The sequence below is a fragment of the Piliocolobus tephrosceles genome, chromosome 15, assembly GCF_002776525.5.
Source record: "Piliocolobus tephrosceles isolate RC106 chromosome 15, ASM277652v3, whole genome shotgun sequence".
NCBI classification, from domain to species: Eukaryota; Metazoa; Chordata; class Mammalia; order Primates; family Cercopithecidae; genus Piliocolobus; species Piliocolobus tephrosceles.
The window spans coordinates 47,368,360-47,391,448 of NC_045448.1; the positions used below are offsets into that span (position 1 = coordinate 47,368,360).

Genomic DNA, 23,089 nt, shown 5'->3' on the forward strand with positions numbered 1-23,089 from the left:
ATTATGAATAAAGCTGCTCTAAACATCCATGTGCAGGCTTTTGCGTGGGTGTAAGCTTTCAAGTCCTGTGGGTAAATACTATGGAGCACAGCTGCTGGATCTTATGTAAGAGTGTGTTTAGTTTTTAAAAAAAATGGCCAAACTGTCTTCCAAAGTGGCTATACCATTTTGCATTCTCACTAGCAATGAATGAGAGTTCCTGTTGCTTCACATCCTTGCCAGCTTTGATGTTGTCAGTGTTCTGGATTGGGGCCATTTCGTATTTGTGTAGTATCTCATTGTTTTAATTTGCACTTCCCTGATGACACATGATGTGAAACAATTTTCCATAGCTTTTTTGACACCTGTATGTCTTCTTTGGGGAGATGTATATTAAGGAGTTTGGCCAATTTTTTAATTGAGTTATTTTCTTATTGCTGGGTTTTCAGAGTTCTTTGTATATTTTGGTTAACAGTTCTTTATCAGATATATCTTTTGCAAATATTTTCTCAGTCAGTGGCTTGTCTTTTCATTCTCTTTAGGCTGGTCTCAAACTCCTGACCTCAGGTGGTACACCTGCCTCAGCATCCCAAAGTGTTGGGATTACAGGCGTGAGCCACCGCGCCCAACCAAGTTCTTTGATTTCTTTCATCAGTTTGTTGTTTTTCTCATATAGATCTTGTACATATTTTGTTAGATTTATACCTAAGTATGTCATCTTTCAACATTCTAATGTGAAGGCATTATATATGTATGTTTGACCTTACCAGTAATATTTTATTTCATAATGCAAATAATCCTTCTATCATCGTGAGTTCTGACACACGTAGTTTGAGAAGGAAGAGAAGTAAATTCATTTCATCTAATCTTACAATTTCTAGCCAAATGTTTGGTCAATGGAAGAGAGAGAAAGGCATGCTTTTTGAAAGGTACTGTGTTTTAAAATTCAAATCCCACTTTTTCATTGCTGGTATATAGGAAAGTAATCGACTTTTGTGTATTAACTTTTATCCTGCAAACTTGCTATAATTTGTTATTAGTTTCAGGAATTTTTTGTTGATTCTTTTGGATTTTCTACATAGGCAATTATGTTATCTGTGAACAAGGGCAGTTTTATTTCTTCCTTCCCAATCAGTATACCTTTTATTTCCTTCTGTTGTCTTGTTTCATTAGCTAGAATTTCCACTACAATGTTGAAAAGGAATGGTGAGAGAGGACATTCTTGCCATTTTCCTGATCTTAGTGGGAAAGCTTCTAGTTTCTCACCATTAAGTATGATGCTAGCTTAGGTTTTTTTATGATACTCTTTATCAAATTGAGGAAGTTCCTCTGTATTTCTAGTTTACTGAGAATTATTTTCATAAATGCATGTTAAATTTTCTCAAATGTTTTTTTCTGCATCTATTGACATGATTATGTGACTTTTCTTTTTTAGCTGTTGATGTGATCAATTATTTGATTTTTAAAATATTGAGCCAGCATTGCATACCTGGGATAAATCTCACTTGGTTGTGATGTATAATTTTTAATATATTGTTAGACTTAATTTACTATCATTTTGTTGAGGATTTTTACACCTATGTTCATGAGACATATTGGTCTGTAGTCTTCGTTTCTTGTAATGTCTTTGTCTGGTTTTAATATTATGGTGACTCTGGCCTAACAGAATGAGTTAGGAGGTGTGTCCTCTGCCCTCTATCTTCTGAAAGGGATTAGTAAAGAATTGGCATAATTCTTTCCATAAATGTTTGATAGAATTCACCTGTGAATGCATCTGGGCCTGGCAATGTCTATTTTGAAAGGTTATAATTACTGATTCAATTTAATAGATATAGGCCTATTGAGAGTCTATTTCTTTTCATGTGAGTTTTGGAAAATTCTATCTTTTAAGTAATTGGTTCATTTTATCTAGGTAATCAAATTTGTGAAATATGGTTATTCAGAATATTCCTTTACTATCCTTTTTAATGTCCATAGGATCTGTAGTGATGCCTCTCTTTTGTGTCTGATATTAGTCATTTGTGTTTTCTCTCTTTTTTGTTAGTTAGCCTAGATAGAGGCTTATCAATTTCATTATCTTTTCAAAGAATCAGTTTTGAGTTCCTTGATTTTCTCTACTGATTTTCTGTTTTCAATTTCAACAACTTTTGCTCTAATTTTTATTATTTCTTTTCTTTCACTTACTTTGGATTTAATTTTACTCTTCTTTTTCTGGCTTCCTACGGTGCAGACTTAGATGATTAATTTTTGGTCTTTCTTCTTTTCTCATACATGCATTAAATACTACAAATTTTCCTCTAAGCATTGCTTTTGCTACATTCCACAAATTTTGTTTTCACTTCCATTTAGTTCAAAGTATTTTAACATTTCTCTTCAGACTTTTTTCTAATAACACGGATCCATGTGTTATTTAGAGGTGTGTTGTTTAATCTCCACATATTTGGGGTTTTCTAGTTATGTCTGTGTTATTGATTTGTAGTTTAATCCTATTGTCGTCTGAGAGCAGACATTGCATAATTTCTATTCCTTTAAATTTGTTAAGGTTTTTCTTTTTGGATATGGAGTCTTACTCTGTCACCCAGGCTGGAGTGCAGTGGTGTGATCTCGGCTCACTGCAACCTCCGCCTCCTGGGTTCAAGTGAGTCTCCTGCCTTAACCTCCCAAGTAGCTGAGATTACAGGCACTCGCCACCATGCCTGGCTAATTTGTTTTTTTAGATGGAGTCTTGCTCTGTTGCCAGGCTGGAGTGTAGTGGCAAAATCTCAGCTCACTGCAACCTCCAACACCCTGGTTCAAGAGATTCTCCTGTCTCGGCCTCCCCAGTAGCTGGGATTATAGGCACGTGCCACCATACCCAGCTAATTTCTGTATTTTTAGTAGAGACAGGGTTTCCCTATGTTGGCCAGGATGGTTTCGATCTCCTGACTTGTGATCTGCCTGCCTAGGCTTCCCAAAGTGCTGGGATTACAGGCGTGAGCCACTGCACCTGGCCAATTATTTTGTATTTTTAGTAGAGATGGGGCTTCACCATGTTGACCATGCTGGTCTTAAACTCCTGACCTCAAGTGATTCACCTGCCTTGGCCTCCCAACGTGCTGGGATTACAGGCGTAAGCCACCGCTGCTAGCCCTGTTATGCTTTATGGCTCAGAATGTGATCTCTCTTGGTGAATGTTCCATGTGAGCTTGAGGAAATGTGTATTTTGCTGTTTTTGGATGAGGCAGTCTATAGATATAAATGATATCCTGTTGATTAAATGGTGCTGTTGAGTTCAACTATGTACTGACTGATTTTCTGCCTGCTGTATTTGTCCATTTCTGATAGAGGGGTATTTATACTGAAGTCATCTATTTCTCCTTGCAGTTCTATCAGTTATCGCCTCACATATTTTGACGCTCTGTTGTTAGGCACATACACATTGCCAAATATAATTATATCTTCTTGTAGAGTTGACCCCTTTATTATGTAATGCCCCTTTTCATCCCTGATAACACTTCTTGCTTTGATGTCTGCTCTGTTTGAAACTAATATAGCTACTCCTGCTTTATTTTTTTTCTTTCAATTTGAGAGCAGGTACTGTTTATTAACTGATCAGATTAGAAAAATAATCATGGTAGACACCTTCATTCATTCTTCTAATAAGCCTGTTGATCTGGTCCCCCCATTGCCAGCATCTCCACTTCTACAAAATGGGTGGTTTTTTTCTTCATTCCATCTCGTGGAGAGGATAATTTGAAGGGTCACAAGAAGTTATTTGCTTCTTTGAAGAATTTTCCAACAGTATAGATCTCATGAATCAGATCCTCCATACAGATGATGCCATATTTACCAAGAGATCGAGCAATCAAAGCGTTATCTGTTAAAGCAATTTGCTTCTTATTGATTTTGCTATAACCATGCTTGTAGATTAATTCATTTACTGACTTCAGATTTGGGTACTCCTATGTGATACATGGTTATACAATCCTCAGCATGTTAACTGAAGCCTTGTTGAGCTCCACAAATGTTCCATTGAAGATTTGATGAAGGCAAAGAAGCTGCAACACCTTTTGGACCTTTGGGCTCACGTCATTGATACCTCTGATCCTGATGACAAACGCCAATTTGGGTTCTGCAAGTACACAGGGGTTGTCAGCTTTTCTTGCCATTCTAACCATTTGAATTTCAGCTCTGTCCATCTGCCTATATTCCTTGTGATAGTACTTTGCTTTTTCATAGATAAGCTTTCTCCTTGCCTTTAAAAGCATCTTTTGGGCAAACTTCTTTCTCAGGTGCTTGACCTTCAGCTCTGTGAAATTCCTTCACTTTTTCTTAAGGGTTTCTGGCACAGCAGGAAACTTCTTCTCTTTGACACCCTCCATGGTTCCAGCCAGAAAAGAGGCTCCTGCTTCTTTTGATTAGCATTTGCGTAGTATATCTTTCTCCACCCACTCATTTACTTCTAATCTATATGTGTCTTTACTTTTTTTTTTTTTTTTTTAAATAGTGAATCACTCTGTTGCCCAGGCTGGAGTGCAGTGGTGCAATAGTGGCTCATTGCAGCCTCAAACTCCTGGGATCTAGCTATCCTCCCAGCTAAGTCTCCCAAGTAGCTGAGATTACAGGTATGCCACCATGCTTGGCTAATTTTTAAGTATTTTGTGGAGACTGCGTCTTACTATGTTGCCCAGACTGGTCTTGAATGCCTGGCCTCAAGGGATCCTCCTGCCTCAGCCTTCTGAAGTGCTAGGATTACAAGCATGAACTATCTCATCTGGTCGCTATGTGTCTTTACATTTAAAGTGGGTTTCTTGTAGACAGCATACAAGATTATGCTCTGACAATTTTGATTAACTCTGACAATCTGTCTTTTAATTGGTGGTTAGAACAATTAGCATTTGTGTAGTGTATCTTTCTCTACCAATTTGCTTCTAAATCTCAGCCCACTGCACGCTCTGTGTCCTGGGTTCAAGCGATTCTCCTGCCTCGGCCTCCTGAGTAGCTGGGACTACAGGCGCCCACCATCAAGCCAGGCTAATTTTTGTAATTTTAGTAGAGATGGGGTTTCACTATGTTGGCCAAGCTGGTCTCAAACTCCCGACCCTGTGATCCGCTCACCTTGGCCTCCCAAAATGCTGGGATTACAAGCGTGAGACACACCGCACCCCGCTGTGGTATCAGTCTTTTTCATGAGTCTGTACCTCTCTCTGGTATAGACTCATGAAAATCTGTGACCATCTGTACCGTGAATTTCACAAGTTTTTCTCAGCTACCTCCTCACCCTCAGGTGGCACAGGATGACAAAAGCTGGCAGGAGTTGGGTATTGCCCTTCCCTCAGGTCAGTTAGGTCCTGATTGAATAGTTTTTCCTGAGGGCAGGCCTTGTTAATAAGAGAATATCTGACATATTTCAAAATGGTTCCTTTTCCTCTCCTCTGCCAGCAGCAGGGGCAGGATTTTTCTCTATAAAAACCTGGGAGAGCTCCTGCAGGTAAACCTCAAAACATGTGAGGGTCCCCCTATGATTAGGTCCTCCTGGAGCTTTTAACTCTCAGATTTGCTAACACTTAGCCTCCAGCAATTCATTAGCTGTAGTTCAGGTATTCCTACCCCAGCCATGGTTGCTGCAGAAGTTGGTATGTTCTGCCCTGGTAAATTGAAATTCTCTGTATCCTCCTGGCCATATTTCCAATTTTGGGGATAGTGTGCCCTGTGACCTCTCTTACAAGTCTAAAAGAATTGTTGATTTTTCAGTTTGTTTAGCTTTTAAATTGTTGTTAGAATGGAACTGCAACTTCCAAGCTATTTACATGGAGAACTGGAAACTGGAAGTCAGCATGACACCATTTTGAGAACCCAGACCCATAAATAGGTGAGTCAGAAGGCAACAGATTTTCTACACCTTTAGAATCCCTATTAGAATTATCATAAGGTAAATGCAGCCAGAGGGCTGGCAGGGACAATATTTCCAGGTACTGTTTTTTTTTTTTTTTTTTTTTTTTTTTTAAGGCAGGGTCTCACTCTACTGGGGAGTGTGGTGGCGTGATCTCGGCTCACTGCACCCTCCAACTCCCAGGTTAAAGCGACTGTCCTGCCTTAGCCTCCTGAGTAGCTGGGACTACAGGGGCATACCACCACGGCCAGCTAATTTCTGTATTTTTAGTAGAGATGGGGTTTCGCCATATTGGCCAGACTGGTCTCGAACTCCTGACCTCAAGTGATCTGCCCCCGCCAGAGGCCTCCCAAAGTGCTGGGATTAGAGGCATGAGCCACCACGCCCAGCCATTTCTAGGTACTATTGATAAAATTTCTTCAAGTGTCTCTTCTCTCTCACAAGCCTCTTGTGTCATATGGAAACATTACTGACTCACTGTTCAGATTTCTTTAAGGTCTGAGAAACAGACAACATGGGACTTTCTCAAAAAAAAAAAAAAGAAGAAGAAGAAGAAAGAAACAAAACATGCCTAATGATACTAATGATATCCTTAATTTCACCAATATCTTGTAATTTTCACTAAGAACTACAAGTGAGTGTCATCCCTGAGATAAATTCTCTGAATCCAGCTTTCAAACTTCACTTTTGTTTGCCACACTCTTGACATATTTGAAGTGATGATCACTGCATTACTTTGCAGGGGCTCTTTGAGAAGTCCTGCCTTTAAAAAAAAAAAAAAAAAAAATCTGCTAAATAAGCCGCTTGACTAAGCACTTTGAGTGTTACTTTTTTTCATTTAAATGAATAATGAATTGTTTCATCTTCGCTACATTATGCTCTTTGTTATTCCCACATGTAACTCTTGGGTTCTCAGAGTGAATGGCACCCTTCCTAGTGAACTGGTTTATAGCTATATAGTAGTGCAACTGTTCAAAATCAACACACACCTCACGTCTAAAATGAGTATTCAGATCACTGCTGTTGTTTGTTGCTTTCTAAGTAAAATTTATCATTTTACCACTTTACTGAACACACTGAACACCTGGGGTAGGGTTGTACACTGGGTGGGAGGATTCTCCAGGGATGCTGTGTGGCTACTGAAGGACCCAAGATGCCCACTCTGATGTTCACCATTACTGCTGCAGTGTTGCTAGCAGGTCAGCCCTTCTGTGGGCACAAACTTTGGTTGATACCATGCTCAGTGAAAAACTATCCTTTGAAAATCCCTTCAGCAGTCATTTTACCACGGAGCATTCTGCAAATTCATCTATTTTCAGAGATATCCTCATCACAGCTATAAACACAGCTAACAAAGATCAGTGAGTTAACTGCCAGATTTTTCAACCTGTCTCTCAACTAGTTCAAGGATGTATTTTGAACATATTCAAATGGATCCTTTGATTCATTCTCTAATTTAATGGGGTACCTTTCTAGCCTGGCTACCTCTTTTTGACCAAAAACAGATATAGGGGCAGGGAGGGAATAGAATTGCCAAATTTGTTTCATTTTACATGAGCTTCATCTTCCAAGGCAATGCTAAAGCTAACCTGGACAGAAACTTCAGACAATTTCAAATTTCATTTGCTTAATTGTGATTTTCATTGGAATGTTCCCAACCTAGGAAGTAAATAAGAGAATTTTTTTTTAAAATGGAACATTTTAAGAAAGAAAACAAGAGAACAAAAATGTTAGTTAGAAAAATTTTGAGTTACTTACAAATGGGCATGATTGAAAGAGTATCATTTACACACTGAAAACAATATCAACAGAAAGAAAAAAATTAATAGTCTCCTTGCTCCCTATCTAACCTCTACTTTCCAAATGGAAACGACTGTTGGTGATAATGAAAGTATTTCTCAGGGGAAAAAAGTATGCATTTAACATCCCATATACGTATTTTGTTTTCATTTATACAAACAGGATTATACTCTAAATATTGACTTGTACCTTCATTTTTTTTCATGTAGTAACAACTTAGAGATGCTTCCCTATGAACACATATAGATTTACCTCATCTTTTTTTTTTTTTTTTTTTTTTTCTGAAACAGAGTTTTGCTCTTGTTGCCCAGGCTGGAGTGCAATAGCACGATCGTGGCTCACTGCAACCTCCGCCTCCTGGGTTCAAACAATCTCCTGCCTTAGCCTCCTGAGTAGCTGGGATTACAGGCGCCTGCCACCACACGTAGCTAATTTTTTTATATTTTTAGTAGAGACAGGATTTCACTATTTTGGCCAGGCTGGTCTTAGGTGATGTACCTGCCTCGGCCTCCCAAAGTGCTGGGATTACAGGCATGAGCCAGCATACCTGGCCAACCTCAACATTTTTAATGGTTGCACAGTATGTCATTTTTATGGGTGTATCATTATTTAACTGGCATTGCTGAGTTTAAGGCTATGTGCATTTAGAATGTTGCTAGGTTGCCAAATGCCCTCTAAAATATTTGCACTAGTTTGTATTCATATAACAACATATGAGAGTATCTGTTTCTGTATCCCCTTTGCCAATATTGGGTATCAACGTACAGTACTTATATAGTTGATCACCTGATAGGCGAAAATTGTGCCTCACTATTATTCCTCTGTAATTATTAGTTGAAGCCAAGCATTACTTTCTTTTTTAGTAATTGGTGTATCTCTTTGTGAATTGCCAGCTCATGCCCTTTGCTCATTTTTTGTTTATTTGTTTGTTTAAGACAGAATCTCACATTGCCACCCAGGCTGGAGTGCAGTGGCGCGATCTTCGCTCACTGCAAGCTCCGCCTCCTGGATTCACGCCATTCTCCTGCATCAGCCTCCCGAATAGCTGGGACTACAGGCATGCGCCACCACACCCGGCTAACTTGTTTTTGGATTTTTAGTAGAGTTGGGTTTTCACCATGTTAGCCAAGATGGTGTTGATCTCATGACCTCAGGATCTGCCCGCCTCGGCCTCCCAAAGTGCTGGGATTACAGGCTTGTGCCCCCATGCCTGACCACCCTTTGCTCATTTTTAACCAGAATATTTATTTTAATTGGATTGTAAAAGACCATGACTCATTTTCACCATTTGATGCAAGTGATAAAGCCAGTTAGTGATCAACATTTTCTGGAAACTCCCTTGCATCTTCACAGTGGTAGTACTCTACATTTTTTTGCAGTGACCGACCTTGTTCAGTAATGATTCACTGGCTACAGGCTGAGACAGCATCACCATCTTCTCCCTGTCCCATTCATTGTAGATAGATTCTGGAACCATCCTCTGACTGGCACAGTTTAAACTGACTTCAGGTTGTCCTGAAGTAACCCTAGCATGTTGATTTCAAGTTTATACTTTAAACTCCTCCATGTAAGTCATTAGATCCATGTTTCTAGTTGAAAATATAAATGATGCATTTCAAATGGTAATGGACTTCTACTCTGCAAAGTAGAGTTGCAGAACAGGACAACCTGTCTCTAGGACTTTGGGCAATGCATCTGGAAAGACACAGACTTCAATACATCCTTTCCTGAACAATTCCACTCTATGACTAACCATAGGGGATGGTTGAATATATTAGGATATGTCCATATACAAGAACACTATGCAGCTATTAAAAATGATGTATAGACTGGACATGGTGGCTTACACTTGTCATCCCAGCACTTGGGGAGGCTGAGGCAGGAGGACTGCTTGAGTCCAGGAGTTTAAAACCAGCCTGGGTAACACGGTAAGACCCTGACTCTATAAAATAAATAACAAATGTATAAATACATAAAAATAAAGATGTGTAAAGAATACATGATGGTATGAAAAAAATTCATAATATATTTCTAAAAAGAAGAAATTCTGGTTTCTGCAAATGACATGCTAGGTTATTTATTTGGGCGATTAACCTCCCCACTGCTGACAACTAGAAATGAAAGGTAAAATATTAAAAACAAACAAACAAAAGAGGTTTTTTGTTTTTTGAGAGAGTCTCGCTCTGTTGCCCAGGCTGGAGTGCAGTGTCATGATCTCAGCTCACTGCAAGCTCCGCCTCCCGGGTTCAAGTGATTCTCCTGCCTCAGCCTCCTGAGTAGCTGGGACGACAAGCACCTGCCAACATGCCCAGCTAATTTCTTGTATTTTTATTAGAGACAGGATTTCACTGTGTTAGCCAGGAAGGTCTTGATCTCCTGACCTCATGATCCACCCGCCTTGGTCTCCCAAAGTGCTGGGATTACAGGCATGAGCCACCTTGCCTGGCTACAGAAGAGTTTTTAAAAAGATACGGAATTGCCAACAATATAGTAGGAAACTATATGATCCTAAACCAAAAGGCAGCAAGAAGCCAAGAAGGTAAGTGGCCCAATTTTGTCTAGAGGATGTTTGCTGGTCCAGACTAAATTCAACAGAACGCAACTGAGTTTAAAAGAACTTCAGAGCCCTGGAAGAATCCAGGGGTCAAAGCCTGGGCCTATTCATGATAAACAGAGGAAGGAGTCTAATGGGAGATACCCACTGGAATTTGAGACCCTGGAAGGGTAATTCCTGAAAGTAAACTCTCCCACTTCACTCCATTGCCAAGGGGACTGCAGAGAGTTGCCTTGGTACTAAGCAAGAATTGGGAGGGAGAAGAAACCCATCCCTGAGAGAGTATAACCATGGGCTGTCCCTTTCATGAATTCCAGCCCAAATTCACAATGCTAGGGTGATCCAAGAGGACATAAACACTGGATTTTGAGTTGTACCAGACTAGTAGCTCCCCTAAATATTAACAGAAGCAAAAGCAAACCTTAGGCCTTGGGGAATTCACAAAAATACACTTTCAAGGGTAATGAGCAATACACAGTTAAAGACAATCACATACACATAAGAAAACAAAATGAGTACGGCCTAGTCAGATTTCAGGTATTTGAATAATCATTAATTCATTCACAGATTCAACCAATATTAATCATCAGACACTGTTCTAGACAGTATAATAATGAGCAAAACAGATAAATATTCATGTACTCATGAAGCTTCATTCATGGGAGAAGGCAGGTTAACAAATAATCAATGTAAAGTGCAAGTAAATTATACAGTACGCTTGACAGCTATAGATGCCAAGAAAAAAATATAAGAGCCATGCAGGGAAGATCTGAAGCGTTGAATAGTAAATTTAAATGAGGCTCATTGAGAACATGACACTTGAACAAAGACTTGAATTAGGACAGAGAGTAGGCCATCCAGATATCTTGGATAAGAGTATCCCAGAAAAAGTCCGGGCGCGGTGGCTCAAGCCTGTAATCCCAGCACTTTGGGAGGCCGAGACGGGCGGATCGTGAGGTCAGGAGATCGAGACCATCCTGGCTAACACGGTGAAACCCCGTTTCTACTAAAAAATACAAAAAACTAGCTGGGCGAGGTGGCAGGCACCTGTGGTCCCAGCTGCTGGGGAGGCTGAGGCAGGAGAATGGCGTAAACCTGGGAGGCAGAGCTTGCAGTGAGATGAGATCCGGCCACTACACTCCAGCCTGGGCGACAGAGCAAGACTCCATCCTCAAAAAAAAAAAAAAAAAAAAGAGTATCCAAGAAAAAGGGTACAGTGAAAATACTTTGAGGTTGGAGTGTGAGTGGTAAGTTCAAGATACAGCCAGAAGGACAAGTGGGTCAGGACGAGAGTGACAGGGAGTAGTAAGACAAAGTCAAGAATGAAGACAGTTCACAATATCCCTGCTAGCCTTGAGAAAAACCACTCAGAGATCACACTCACTATCATATTGCTTCAACCTACTGGTTCTGAACCAGGAGCATGGCAATGTCTTGAAGACATTTTTGGTTGTTACAACTGGAAGAGTAGATTGCTAATGATACTTAATGAGTAGAGGCCAGGTGCCACAATGCACAGAACAGCACCCCCCACCACCCAACCACAACAAAGATTTATCCTGCCTAAAATGTCAGCAGCGCCAAGCTTCACAAACCCAGGATTAAACATACCGATGGATAAATCAAAAAGGGAATTGACCACAGTGGCTCACTCCTGTCATCTCAGCACTTTGGGAGGCCAAGGCAGGAGGACTGCTTGAGCCCAGGAGTTTGAGACCAGCCTGGGCAACATAGTGGGACCCCATCTCTATAGAAAAAAAAAAAAAAAAGGAATTGGATACACAAGTTTGAAATTCAAGAAAAAAATCTAGGTGACAGATATAAATTTGGTAATCACCAACAAATAGATGGTGTTCATAGCCTTGACTGAGACTGGATGAGATCACCATTCAGGGAAGGAGCAGAGATGGAGCAGAGGTTTGAGTGCCTGGGGCACTCCAAGATGGAGATGAGGGAAGAGCAGAGACGGCAAAAAATGGCTGAGAAGAAAAACCAAAAATGAGGATGGGGGAGGAAGCGTAGGAGGTTTGGAAAGAGGGGAGAGTGGCTGGGTGCGTGACTCATGCCTGTAATCCCAGCACTTTGCAGGGATGAGGCGGGAGGATCGCTGGAGCTCAGGAGTTTGAGACCAGCCTGGGCAACAAAATGAGACCGCCTCTTCTAAAAATTTAAAAAATTATCCAGGCATGGTGGCTGGTGCGTGCCTATAGTCCCAGCTATTCAGGAAGCTGAGGGGGAGGATAGGTTGAGCCTGGGGAATTGAGGCTGCAGTGAGCTATGATTGTGCCACTATACTGTAGCCTTGGTGACAGTGTCATAAATAAATAAATAAATAAATAAATAAATAAATAAGATATACAAGATAAAACCACCCAAGAGATTGGGAAAGTAAACAGACTAGAGAAGTCCATTCAGTGCCCATTAGAGGTGAAGAATTTAACATGAGACCAGTTATGCAGCTACATGGATGCAGGTATTAATATAAAGAGAGACATAACCAGGGTTGTGGCTTTGCCAAACAAGTAAAAGATGAGCAGTTAGGGGCAAGGGAATTGACAGTGTATGCAGGGAATAACTATAATGATTAACTATGGGATTGGAGCTTTGCAAGGAAGAAGGGGGTTGAGACATAGTGAAAAGGTGGGAGAATCAATAGATTAGGATTGTAGCCTGCGTGGAATGGAAAAATTGTTAGGGTTGGGATATTAGAGAGTGGGATTCATGTACAGATTGTAGAGTTGAAATTCTTGGTCTTGAAAAACATCTAAGGAGTGAGTGGCTGAGGTGGCGGAAAGTTCAAGAAACTGAGAAGCCAGGTTGTTGAAAGATCATCTATGTGTGTGTTGAAATTATTATATGAGTAGTGAAAAGAGTGACAGTGAGGGAAGGGGGCTAGTATCAAGGAATAAGGGAAGTAACCCAGGGGTCAAAGGAGGACTACAACACTAGGGGGAAAAGCAGGTCATAAAACTGTACATATGGAGAAGGTGGTCCCGTTTGTGTACATATGTTCTACAATGTGAATATATTATTTATCTAAGAAAAAGGTTATTAGAAAAATTACAGAGGCACCTCAAATCTTCTTTGAAAAGGGCCAAATATAGATAAGTATATGCATGTACACACACACATTCAAATACCTATATATATATATTCCTTTTTTTTTTTTTTTTTGAGACAGGGTCTTGCTCTGTTGCCCAGGCTGGAGGGCAGTGGCACAATCTCAACTCACTGTACCCTCCACCTCCCGGGTTCAAGCAATTCTCGTGCCTCAGCCTCCCAAGTAGCTGGGATTACAGGCCTGTGCCACACTGCCCATAAGAAAAATAAAAAAATTTGGGGTTTCACCCTGCTGGCCAGGCTAGTCTCGAACTCCTGGCCTCAAGTGATCCACCTGTCTTGGCCTCCCAAAGTGCTGGGATTATAGGTGTGAGCCACTGCACATAGGCTATATATATATACATATATATATATATATATATGCTTAAAAAGACTCTTCAGTAGGGGTGACAGGGTTGAAAAACTAACTATTTGGTACTAATAGTTAGCCACTCAGCACTTGGGTGATGGGATCAATCGTACCCCAAACCTCAACATCATGGAATATACACGGGTAACAAACCTGCACATTCAAACCTGAATCTCAAATAGATTCAAACCTGAATCTAAAATAAAAGTTGAAAAAAAAAATAGAAAGGCTCTTCAATGTAGATTCTTGAGTTGAGTTACATGCCTCAGAATAAAGATACTAAAAATAGTGAAAACTTTATTGCAAATAAAAAGCAGCCACTGAAAGATATAAAATGAATATTCTGTGAAAAATCATAAAATTTGAGAATGCTGTTCTAGCTTAATGAATAATAATATATACTATATCTACCCCAAATTCAAATTATTCTGAGTTCTGCTACTAAAATATTAGAATTTTGAATTTTACTGCTGAGTAAACAATGTTTATCTTTCTCCTTGTGAGCATATATATCTTTGAAATAGAAAATTAGAAAAACACTGAATCTTTCCAGTTTCTAGAGTTTAATCCTTTGTGGGAGGTGGAGAGGAAAGAAGAAAGTAACAGAAAAACTATGTTTTCAGGGGGTTTTATCCATCCTCCTAAGTAAGCCAAATTCTTTTGGTCTTTTAAAATTTTTAGTTTTGGCCGGGCGCGGTGGCTTAAGCCTGTAATCCCAGCACTTTGGGAGGCCGAGACGGGCGGATCACGAGGTCAGGAGATCCAGACCATCCTGGCTAACACGGTGAAACCCCGTCTCTACTAAAAAATACCAAAAACTAGCTGGGCGAGGTGGCGGGCGCTTGTAGTCCCAGCTACACGGGAGGCTGAGGCAGGAGAATGGCGTAAACCTGGGAGGCGGAGCTTGCAGTGAGCTGAGATCCGGCCACTGCACTCCAGCCTGGGCGACAGAGCGAGACTCCGTCTCAATAAAATAAAATAAAATAAAATTTTTAGTTTTGAGTAACTCCAACCTTGTATGTTTTCTCCTTTCAACACTGGGCCTTTGGCTGATTTTCAGAGACTTGTAAAAGTGAGAAGAGAGGAAGCAGAAAAGAAAATGGCAGAAGAGAATAAGAAAGAAAGACTCTGCATTTGAGATAACCAGAACAATTTCACACGTAGCCTGGTTACCTGGTAGCAAGCCATAAAGGTGCTAGTATAATTTAGAGTTTGTATGCATCCACTGAAGCAAACAGGATAAGATATACCCAATGAACACTTATCATTCTGTTCTGTTTCTAAGCTATAATTTGCAAAGCAGTAGAAAGGTTGGATTTGACATGTGTTCATCCTGCTGAAAATTTCATGTCCACTTTAGTAATTACAACCCCTTGTACTTAATTCAACCTCTGGCTGTAATACATTTCTCTCAGGTTATCACAATAATATTCTGATGAAGTTACGAAGATTGATACTATTATTTGCTTCTTTATAAATGGGAAATATTAATGCACAGAGAACTGAGACAAGTACCCAAAGTCCCAAGTTAACAAAGTCCAAGTCACAACTCTATCCCTTGAACAGACCGTGTTCCTGACATTTCTATGCCTTCAACAATGCTATACTCCTCCCTTGAAATACCTCCTTTGGATTCCATCTACCCAAACCCTGCCCCTCATTCAAGGCAAGGGGCACATGGTAGACTGGAAAGAGGACTAAATTTTGGTGCAGAAACCCTCAGTAAAAAGTGCTGCTTCACCTATTTAAGTATTAGCAATGTGCCTTTGGACAAGTTACTTAGTCTCTACTCACCTTAGTTTTCTTGCATGTAAAATGAAGTTAATATCTGTTCTACCTATTTCAGAATGCTTAAGAAGGAAGCAATTAAGAGAATATACATGGAAGCCCATAGTAAACCATTAAGAGCCATGTATTATACATGGCTCTTCGCTAATACATAAAAGACATGTATTAGTGAAGGTCCAGTTAAGTTCTACTTAAGCCATGGAGCTTTCCAGCCTTTTAATCCAGCCTCCTTTGGCACTTGAACTCTCCTTTGGCATTTCCAGCTCCACTATTTATCTGCGCACTTGATAAACTTTGTCTTGTATTGTTGCTTAAATACCTCCAGGTCAGGAACATCTTCCTTCCACAGAGCCTAGTGCAAGGGCTGTGAGCTCAGTAGTGCTCTTTATTATCAATGCTATGAACGAACTGGTGGAGCTTAGAAGCTGACCCTCCTGGGACCACGTGCTCACTACTTTTCTTATTTTTTTTAATTAAAAAAAATATTTTTAGAGACAGCATGTCACTCTGTCACCCAGGCTGGGGTACAGTCACATAATCATAGCTCACTGCAGCCTCAAACTCCCAGGCTCAAGGGATCCTCCTGCCCTGACTTCCCAAGTAGCTAATTTTTTTTTTTTTTTTTCAAAGACTTGAGGTCTTGTTATATTGCCCAGGCTGATCTACAACTCCTGGGCTCAAGTGATCCTCCTACCTCAGCTTCCATAGTAGTTGGGACCACAGGCATGCGCTACTACACCTGGCTATTTTTCTTTATTTTTTGTAGAGATGGGTCATTTCTAAGTTTTTAAAAGCTTCCCTGTAGTGTGTAGTTACATTTATGCTCTAATAAGGATACGCCCAGAGGGGCAGGGTTTTCTTTTTAAAAGAAGAGGGTTCATCACATATACTGCTTGAAGAGATCAGAGCATAGCCCAGTGACAGATAAGATCCTAGGGGCTCACCAGGCTAGGGGAATCCCACCAAGAATTGCCCAAGAGGGAAACATTTCTCCCCATGTACTCCCCTTAGGTTAAGAAGACGTTATAGGGAAAAATCTTGCTGGAAACATTTGCAAATCAGGCAGTCCTTGTTTGATTTCTATACGAAATAAGACATCTTAAAGGTTTTCCATTTCTCCTGGGGGAAGATATACTCTATGTATAAAAGTACTTTCCTCAGGGGCCCTTAGTGGCTTTCCCACACAAAGCAATCTGCTAGTAGCGCTTTACCTGATCTTTGTCAACTAGTGTGCTGGGGCTTGGCCGTGGTTTGTCTTTGAATGAGTAAGTAGCCGCTTGCTTCTTTAACAGGTCCAGGAAGTCAGGAGGCACATACTGCGGAAGATCATTTAGGACTGGATTGTTCCTTTGCACAAGAGGTGGTTTTTTCCTTCCTTCGTTTTTAAAATTGTAGGTTGCTATCACTGGATTTAATAGGGATTCTTCAATAAAAGTTTTCAAGTGGTAAGTGCCAGGTATAGGAGTATTCTGTGGAAAATTGACATCAGTTTTAAGATTGTATAAACACATAACTTCTCTTAAAACACCATTCTTGGATGGGAAGCCCCCAAGTAACATTTCCCTTTGTTTTCAAGTTTAATGAAATTATATCAAATACAGTAAACACTCTTGACAGAAGAGTATTTCAAAATCATGATTATTTCCTTTCTGAAATAATTGCTGAATTATAGCAAATGGGTTAGAGTTGAAATTTAACTTTTTTTTTTTTGTATTTTTAGTAGAGACAGGGTTTCACCATGTTAGCTAGGATGGTCTAGATCTCTTGACCTCATGATCTGCCCTCCCAAAGTGCTGGGATTACAGGCATGAGCCACCACGCCCAGCCGAAATTTAACTTTTTAGAAGGCAACTTTGGTGATTCAACTTTGGGATTCAACCTTGACTATGAATCTCAGACCTCTAGTGAGACCACTCAGGATAGTTTCTTGGCTAACTAGAAGCTATCCTACATCTGTTTAGCCAATACTATGTTTCTCTCTAGCCCTCAAGTGGGAAGCTAAAGGATAATGACATGAGACCAGGATAAACTGGCAGAGCATATGGCCTAGTTAGTCCAATAAGAGGTTTGGTACTTTCAAATTACAACCAGTGTGGCTGAATGGCCAGAACTGAACATTTAGTCACTGCTGCTTTTGTGGCCATCTTTCCACTAAGCACTCAGCTCAGTTCTGCCATTAAAATTACTGCAATTCCAAGAAGGCTTTGACCCATGAAGTCCCTCTATTATTGAAGGGCATTGACAGAACATATGTCTGTAATATAGAAATTCTCTGGAGAGGGGGATCTTCTGGTCATTTTTCTTCCATATATTACCATTTTGCTTTCACATCATATTGACCATATTAAGAACTATTTGCATAAGGTCTATACCATGTAAAATAAAAACTGAAAACAAAACACCTTTCCAGAATGTATGCTTTTTTTGTTTTGCAATCTCACCCAGATCATAAGATCATAGGTTAGCCTTATCTAGATGTTCTGTAAAGCACCTAGATTTCTAGAATTGTTTAACTTTTCCAAGCTTCTATTGCATTCAAAATTAAGTTAGTTTCTCATTCATATGCTGACACTAAATTTTAAGTATGAAATGAGGTCCACGCAGATCTGAACAATTACTGTTTTCTTACAATTAAGTGTTAGTCTTAAAAGGTATAACTGATTAAAATATTAATGGAATAGGAATAATGTGAATAGGAAAGACTGAACAATGTACATACTGTTAATGCTATTCTCCACCATCCTTCTCTTTCAAAAGAGGAAGTCTTTCGGGCTGGTTTCTATTAATAAACACAAAGTATGCTTATTCATTTGAGAGGTGATCCCTTGAAATTAAATATAATTTATAAAACATTTGTTTGAAGAAATTCACACCCATACCAAACTGACAAGCCTTCATTAAAATAAAAGCTACATAATAATAAATTTGCCCATATTCCCTTAAATTGTTATTTTATGATCTTAAGTCCTTTCAAATAACTAAATTCCCTTTGATAAAATTAGAGTAATAAATATCCCCATCTCACAGAGATGTTGTACATATATTAAATGTGATGAAATGTTGGTGTTCTTAGGAAGAAAAGAGTTGGGCTTGAAGCCAGACAGACTTAGGCTGGAACTCAGCTCTGCCACTTACCAGCTAGGTAGGTGCACTGGGTGAGTTACTCAACCCTCATGCTTCCTCACAGTAGTATAAAAATAAGGCACTGCCTACCAGAGTTGCCATGAGAATAAAGCATTGTATGCCAAACGTGGTGGCTCACACCTGTAATCCCAGCACTTTGGGAGGCCAACTTGGGTGGATCACTTGAGGCCAGGAGTTTAAGACCAGCCTGGCCAACATGGTGAAACCCTATCTGTACTAAAAATACAAAAAAATTAGCTGGGCGTGGTGGCACATGCCTGTAATCCCTACTCAGAAGGCTGTAATCCCTACTCAGGAGGCTGAGGCACGAGAATCACTTGAACTTGCGAGGCGGAGGTTGCAGTGGGCTGAGATCGCGTCACTGCAACTCCAGCCTGGGCAACAAAGCGAGAAGCCACCTCAGGGGAAAAAAAAAAGAGTAAGGCATTGTACATATAAAGACTTGCATCTACAATCAGTGCTCAATAAATGTAGCTTTAATTTTTAACATCTCATCTGCCAAGTTAAGAAGCAGATTATTTTGGTATTCCTCAGTTTCCAAGGAAGCTGTTGTCTTCATATTTAGTACTCTGTACCCATTCATCCATTATTATTTCATATTTATTTCAGCCCACTGTCCACAGAACACAACCGTTTAGTATATTCCTTTTGTGTTGTTTGTCCTAGGTAAAATCATTAAAATGTTGAGTTCCCCTTTCATTTATAATGCCTTTATTACTATAAAATATAGGTCATCAAGCAAGACTGCATTAAAAGTAATAATCTAATCAGTAAAACAGATATAATTCATTCTTCCTGTCTAGTAACTTAAATCTACTGTACTTATGAGTACCACTGGGTTTTATTTTATTATGATATATGTGAATTTCTCTAAAAACCATTGTCTCACGCACACTGCTAAAGCTGAGCTTCTTCCTTGATACTTCTTCGTGAGATTTATGTTGAATCTTCTCTGTGGCACTTTTATAGTCACAAAAATTAAACTTTCTCATGCAGATCAAGACAGGTCTCCCACCCCTACCCCAGAATAAGGAAAATGAGATGGGAAGGAGAGGGAAGTAAACATGATCAATCTGATGGACGACAATTGGCAGCTGCTGTTTTGTTTTGCCCGAGACAGGTGATCTAAATTCCACCTATCTACCATTTTAAATTCACTCTAAGGGGAAAGATAAAAGATTAGGTTAAACAACCCTCAACCACATTTATTTAAAAACGTAACAAAGGCTAGGCCTGGCGGTGCACGCCTGTAAGCCCCAGCTACGAGGGAGGCTGAGACAGAAGAATCCCTTGAACCCGGGAGGTGGAGGTTGCAGTCAGCCGAGATCACACCGCTGCACTCCTGCCTGGGTGACAGATCGAGACTCCAAAAGAAAAACGTAGCAAAGGTAGCTTCAAATATTTTTATACATACTAAAGTAGGAGGCGGAGCAAAACGTGACCACAGAAGGAAAAACCCAGTCTTCCGGCAGATGGAGCGGAGAGGGAAAGAAATCCAATCACCGTACTAAACCAGTTGTCCAGTTTAATTAGTAGTGGGAAGAAGGGAAAAATACAGAAAACAAAGGGCGAAGGAGAAGAAAAAAGGAAGAAGCAAGGGGAAAAGAAATAAAACAAAGGAAATGTCCAATAAAGCAGGAAGTAAGGTCCGCAGACGGAGATGTACCTGAGGGCAGGGAGAGAAGGGTAGGAAGAGGGAACCAGAAAGGCACGAAGGCCTGGGATTAGAGAGCTGTGGGAAAAGGGCAGCGGGCCTGGTGAGGGGAGCAGGAGCCAGGCCGGCAAGGGGCAGACGATCTTACCAAGGCTGTGATGAACGATTCTCCACGCACCAGGCTCTCCCTTAGTGTGGTGGAGGCGGTGGTGACGGTTGGCTGGTCCATGGTGGCCTCCTCTCTCCCTAGGCTGAGCCTGGTGTCCGGTTTAGGAGGCGGGTGTGGCCCGTGGGCTCCGCGCGCGCACGCCAGAACCGCCAGGTTTATCTTTAGTGCTGGGGGAAGGGAAGTGGGCACGCACTTTGAGGTCCCGCGCGAAGACCTGCGCAGAGGAAAACCCTCGAAAACAGACGGTTACGAACGCATGTGAGAAGAAAATCTAGAGGGCTCTGGAGTTGCCAGAGAGCCCTCGGGTAAGGATCTGTGAAAAGGGAGGCTTGTTAAGGGCTTGAGCGCACCCACAATCTCCATCAGTTCCCTTCCAATCCACCACCAATCCCACACCCCAGACAGGGAGGCAGTGTGCTTGGTAGGCATACTTACAGAAATCTGCCTTAGCACCCACTTTCTAAGGTTGTTTCTAAGCTCCTCCAAATAGAAACTCTGGGGCTGACTTCTCTTGTCTCTGACTTGCAGAGTGGAGTGAGCACAAGACACAGCGGGTTTCACTAGCTGTGAAACCACAGGCCACCCCATTCTTCTCAGTATAGACCCTTTTTATTGTCAGCCTCTCTAAGCTGTACCTTCTTCTTAACCTAGGAACATTCTCACCTTTAAAAACACACCCTCCGCAACCTTGATTTCATTTTATATAGTACCTACTGTATTCCAGGGACTTCACACACATTATTTAATCTTCACACCAACCCTACAAAGTAGGTATTAGTCCCATTTTCTGGATGAGGAAACACAGGTTTCCTTGGACGTTTAGCACAGTTCACTCAGCATCACACACAAATGGCAGAGCCAGAATTAAAATCCAAACCTGACTCTAGAGCTCCACTGCCCTATACCACGAAGTTTCTGCTTCCCTTTACAAACTTTCAAGAGTACTATGGACTCTTTTCTCACTTCCCATACTTTCCTAAAAACATCTTAATCTGGCCTGCACACAACTTTTAATTAAAATTGCACTTAAACTCACCAGTGATCCAACTGCCAAATCCAATGGGGATTTTCAGCTCTTATGAAACTTGGCCTTCAATTTTCATTGCTGCATTATTCCCTCATTCTTGAATCACTCTCCTCCCTTGACTACCAGGACTTGGATGCTGGTTGCATATGCTGACTTATTCTGTGCTTGTTTCCTTGTCTATAGAGAAGGGGTTAATAAAATTGGTACCTATCCACATAGGTTATAAAGAAGATTAACTTGAAATGTTCACAGCCATGTCTGGCACAATGCAGTCAGTAAATGTGAGTTGTCATTACCTTTAGGACAAAAGCAACATTTACAATTCAATCTCTCACTTTTCTCTTTTCTTTTTTTTTTTTGAAACGAAGTCTCACTCTGTTGCACAGGCTGGAGTGCAGTGGCACGATCTCAGCTCACTGCAACCTCGGCTTCCAGAGTAGCTGGGACTACAGGCGCCTGCCACCACGCCCAGCAAATTTTTGTATTTTTAGTAGTGACGGGGTGTCACCATATTGGTCAGGCTGGTCTTGAACTCCTGACCTCGCGATCCACCCACCTCGGCCCCCCAAATTGTTGGGATTACAGACGTCAGCCACCACGCCTGGCCACTTCTCTCCCTTATTAGGATGGCATGCTCTGCTGTATCATGCTTGCAAAAACCCCAAACATGCCATCTTCACATTTCTGTCTCCACATATGCTAGCTCTTCTGCATGAAATGCTATTCCTTTCTTTGACCACCTGGAAAATCTCAAGAGTCAACTCCTCTGAGTAGACCTCTAAGCCTAATCCACCAAGTCCCAAAGGACCCCGTGACTATCATTGTTGGAAGATTCCTTTCATGACAAATCGTTTCTCCTCTAATTTTAAACACCCAAAACACGGGGTTATTTTTGAATTGACCCCTTTGAACACAAGGACTAAAATATTTGTTGAATAAACCACTGACTGGTTTTCCCCTCTAAGTAAACCAAAGACTAGATTATAGCAATGCTTTTCAAAAATTGATATGCATACAAAATATCTGATGATCTTGTTTAAAAAGAGCAGACTGATTCCAATTCTGAGGCAGGACCTAAGATTCTGCTTTTCCAACAAGCTCCTGGGTGATTCTGTGGGTGACTTTTTGAGGAGCAAGAGACTAGAGGACTTCTAGTTTCTTAAAATACTGGGATTCTAAATTCATTTAAGATAGCCTTAAAAAAAAAAAAAAAAAAAAAACAGGCACTAGGTTTAAAATGAACAACTGAAATTAGAAAGCGAAGAGGCAATACCAAAGTTCTCACAAATGTTAAGAGATTAATCAAGTCCATTCCCTGTGCCTCATTTCATTTTCTTATTTTGGCTGAGCCTGTAAAACTGGCTCAGCAGACTAGGGACTGGTACTCTCGAGACTAAAAGAATATGAAAGGTACAGAGAAGTCCAGAAACCCATACAAGGTGTGACATTACAGATGGGAACATCTAGATGAGAAAATAGTTTAAGTATCTCAAAAATAGAAACAGCATGGGTCAATGACTTCAAGGACTATCCAAAAAGCAGATTAAGCATGTAGGATAAACAAAATGTTCCTTTAAGAAAACACTGTCATATATAGTATCACTAAGATTTATTTCCAGATTATCCTAAGTTT

The 23,089-nt window shown here is 40.6% G+C and overlaps 1 protein-coding gene and 1 pseudogene across 1 annotated transcript; both read right to left on the bottom strand.

The window, feature by feature from the left end:
* Positions 1-3,003: 3,003 nt before the first annotated feature.
* LOC116418467 lies at positions 3,004-5,797 on the bottom strand (annotated as a pseudogene).
* Positions 5,798-6,460: 663 nt separating this feature from the next.
* On the bottom strand, positions 6,461-21,783 carry STPG4 (sperm-tail PG-rich repeat containing 4). The gene is made up of 6 exons (XM_023223907.1): positions 20,409-21,783; positions 18,182-18,241; positions 16,674-16,931; positions 7,610-7,643; positions 7,441-7,510; positions 6,461-6,614 (listed from the first exon to the last, which is right to left on the bottom strand). Exons 1-5 carry the CDS (start codon positions 20,487-20,489, stop codon positions 7,479-7,481), a joined length of 465 nt encoding a protein of 154 aa, XP_023079675.1. The 5' UTR covers positions 20,490-21,783; the 3' UTR covers positions 6,461-6,614; positions 7,441-7,478.
* Between the last annotated feature and the right edge of the window lie 1,306 nt (positions 21,784-23,089).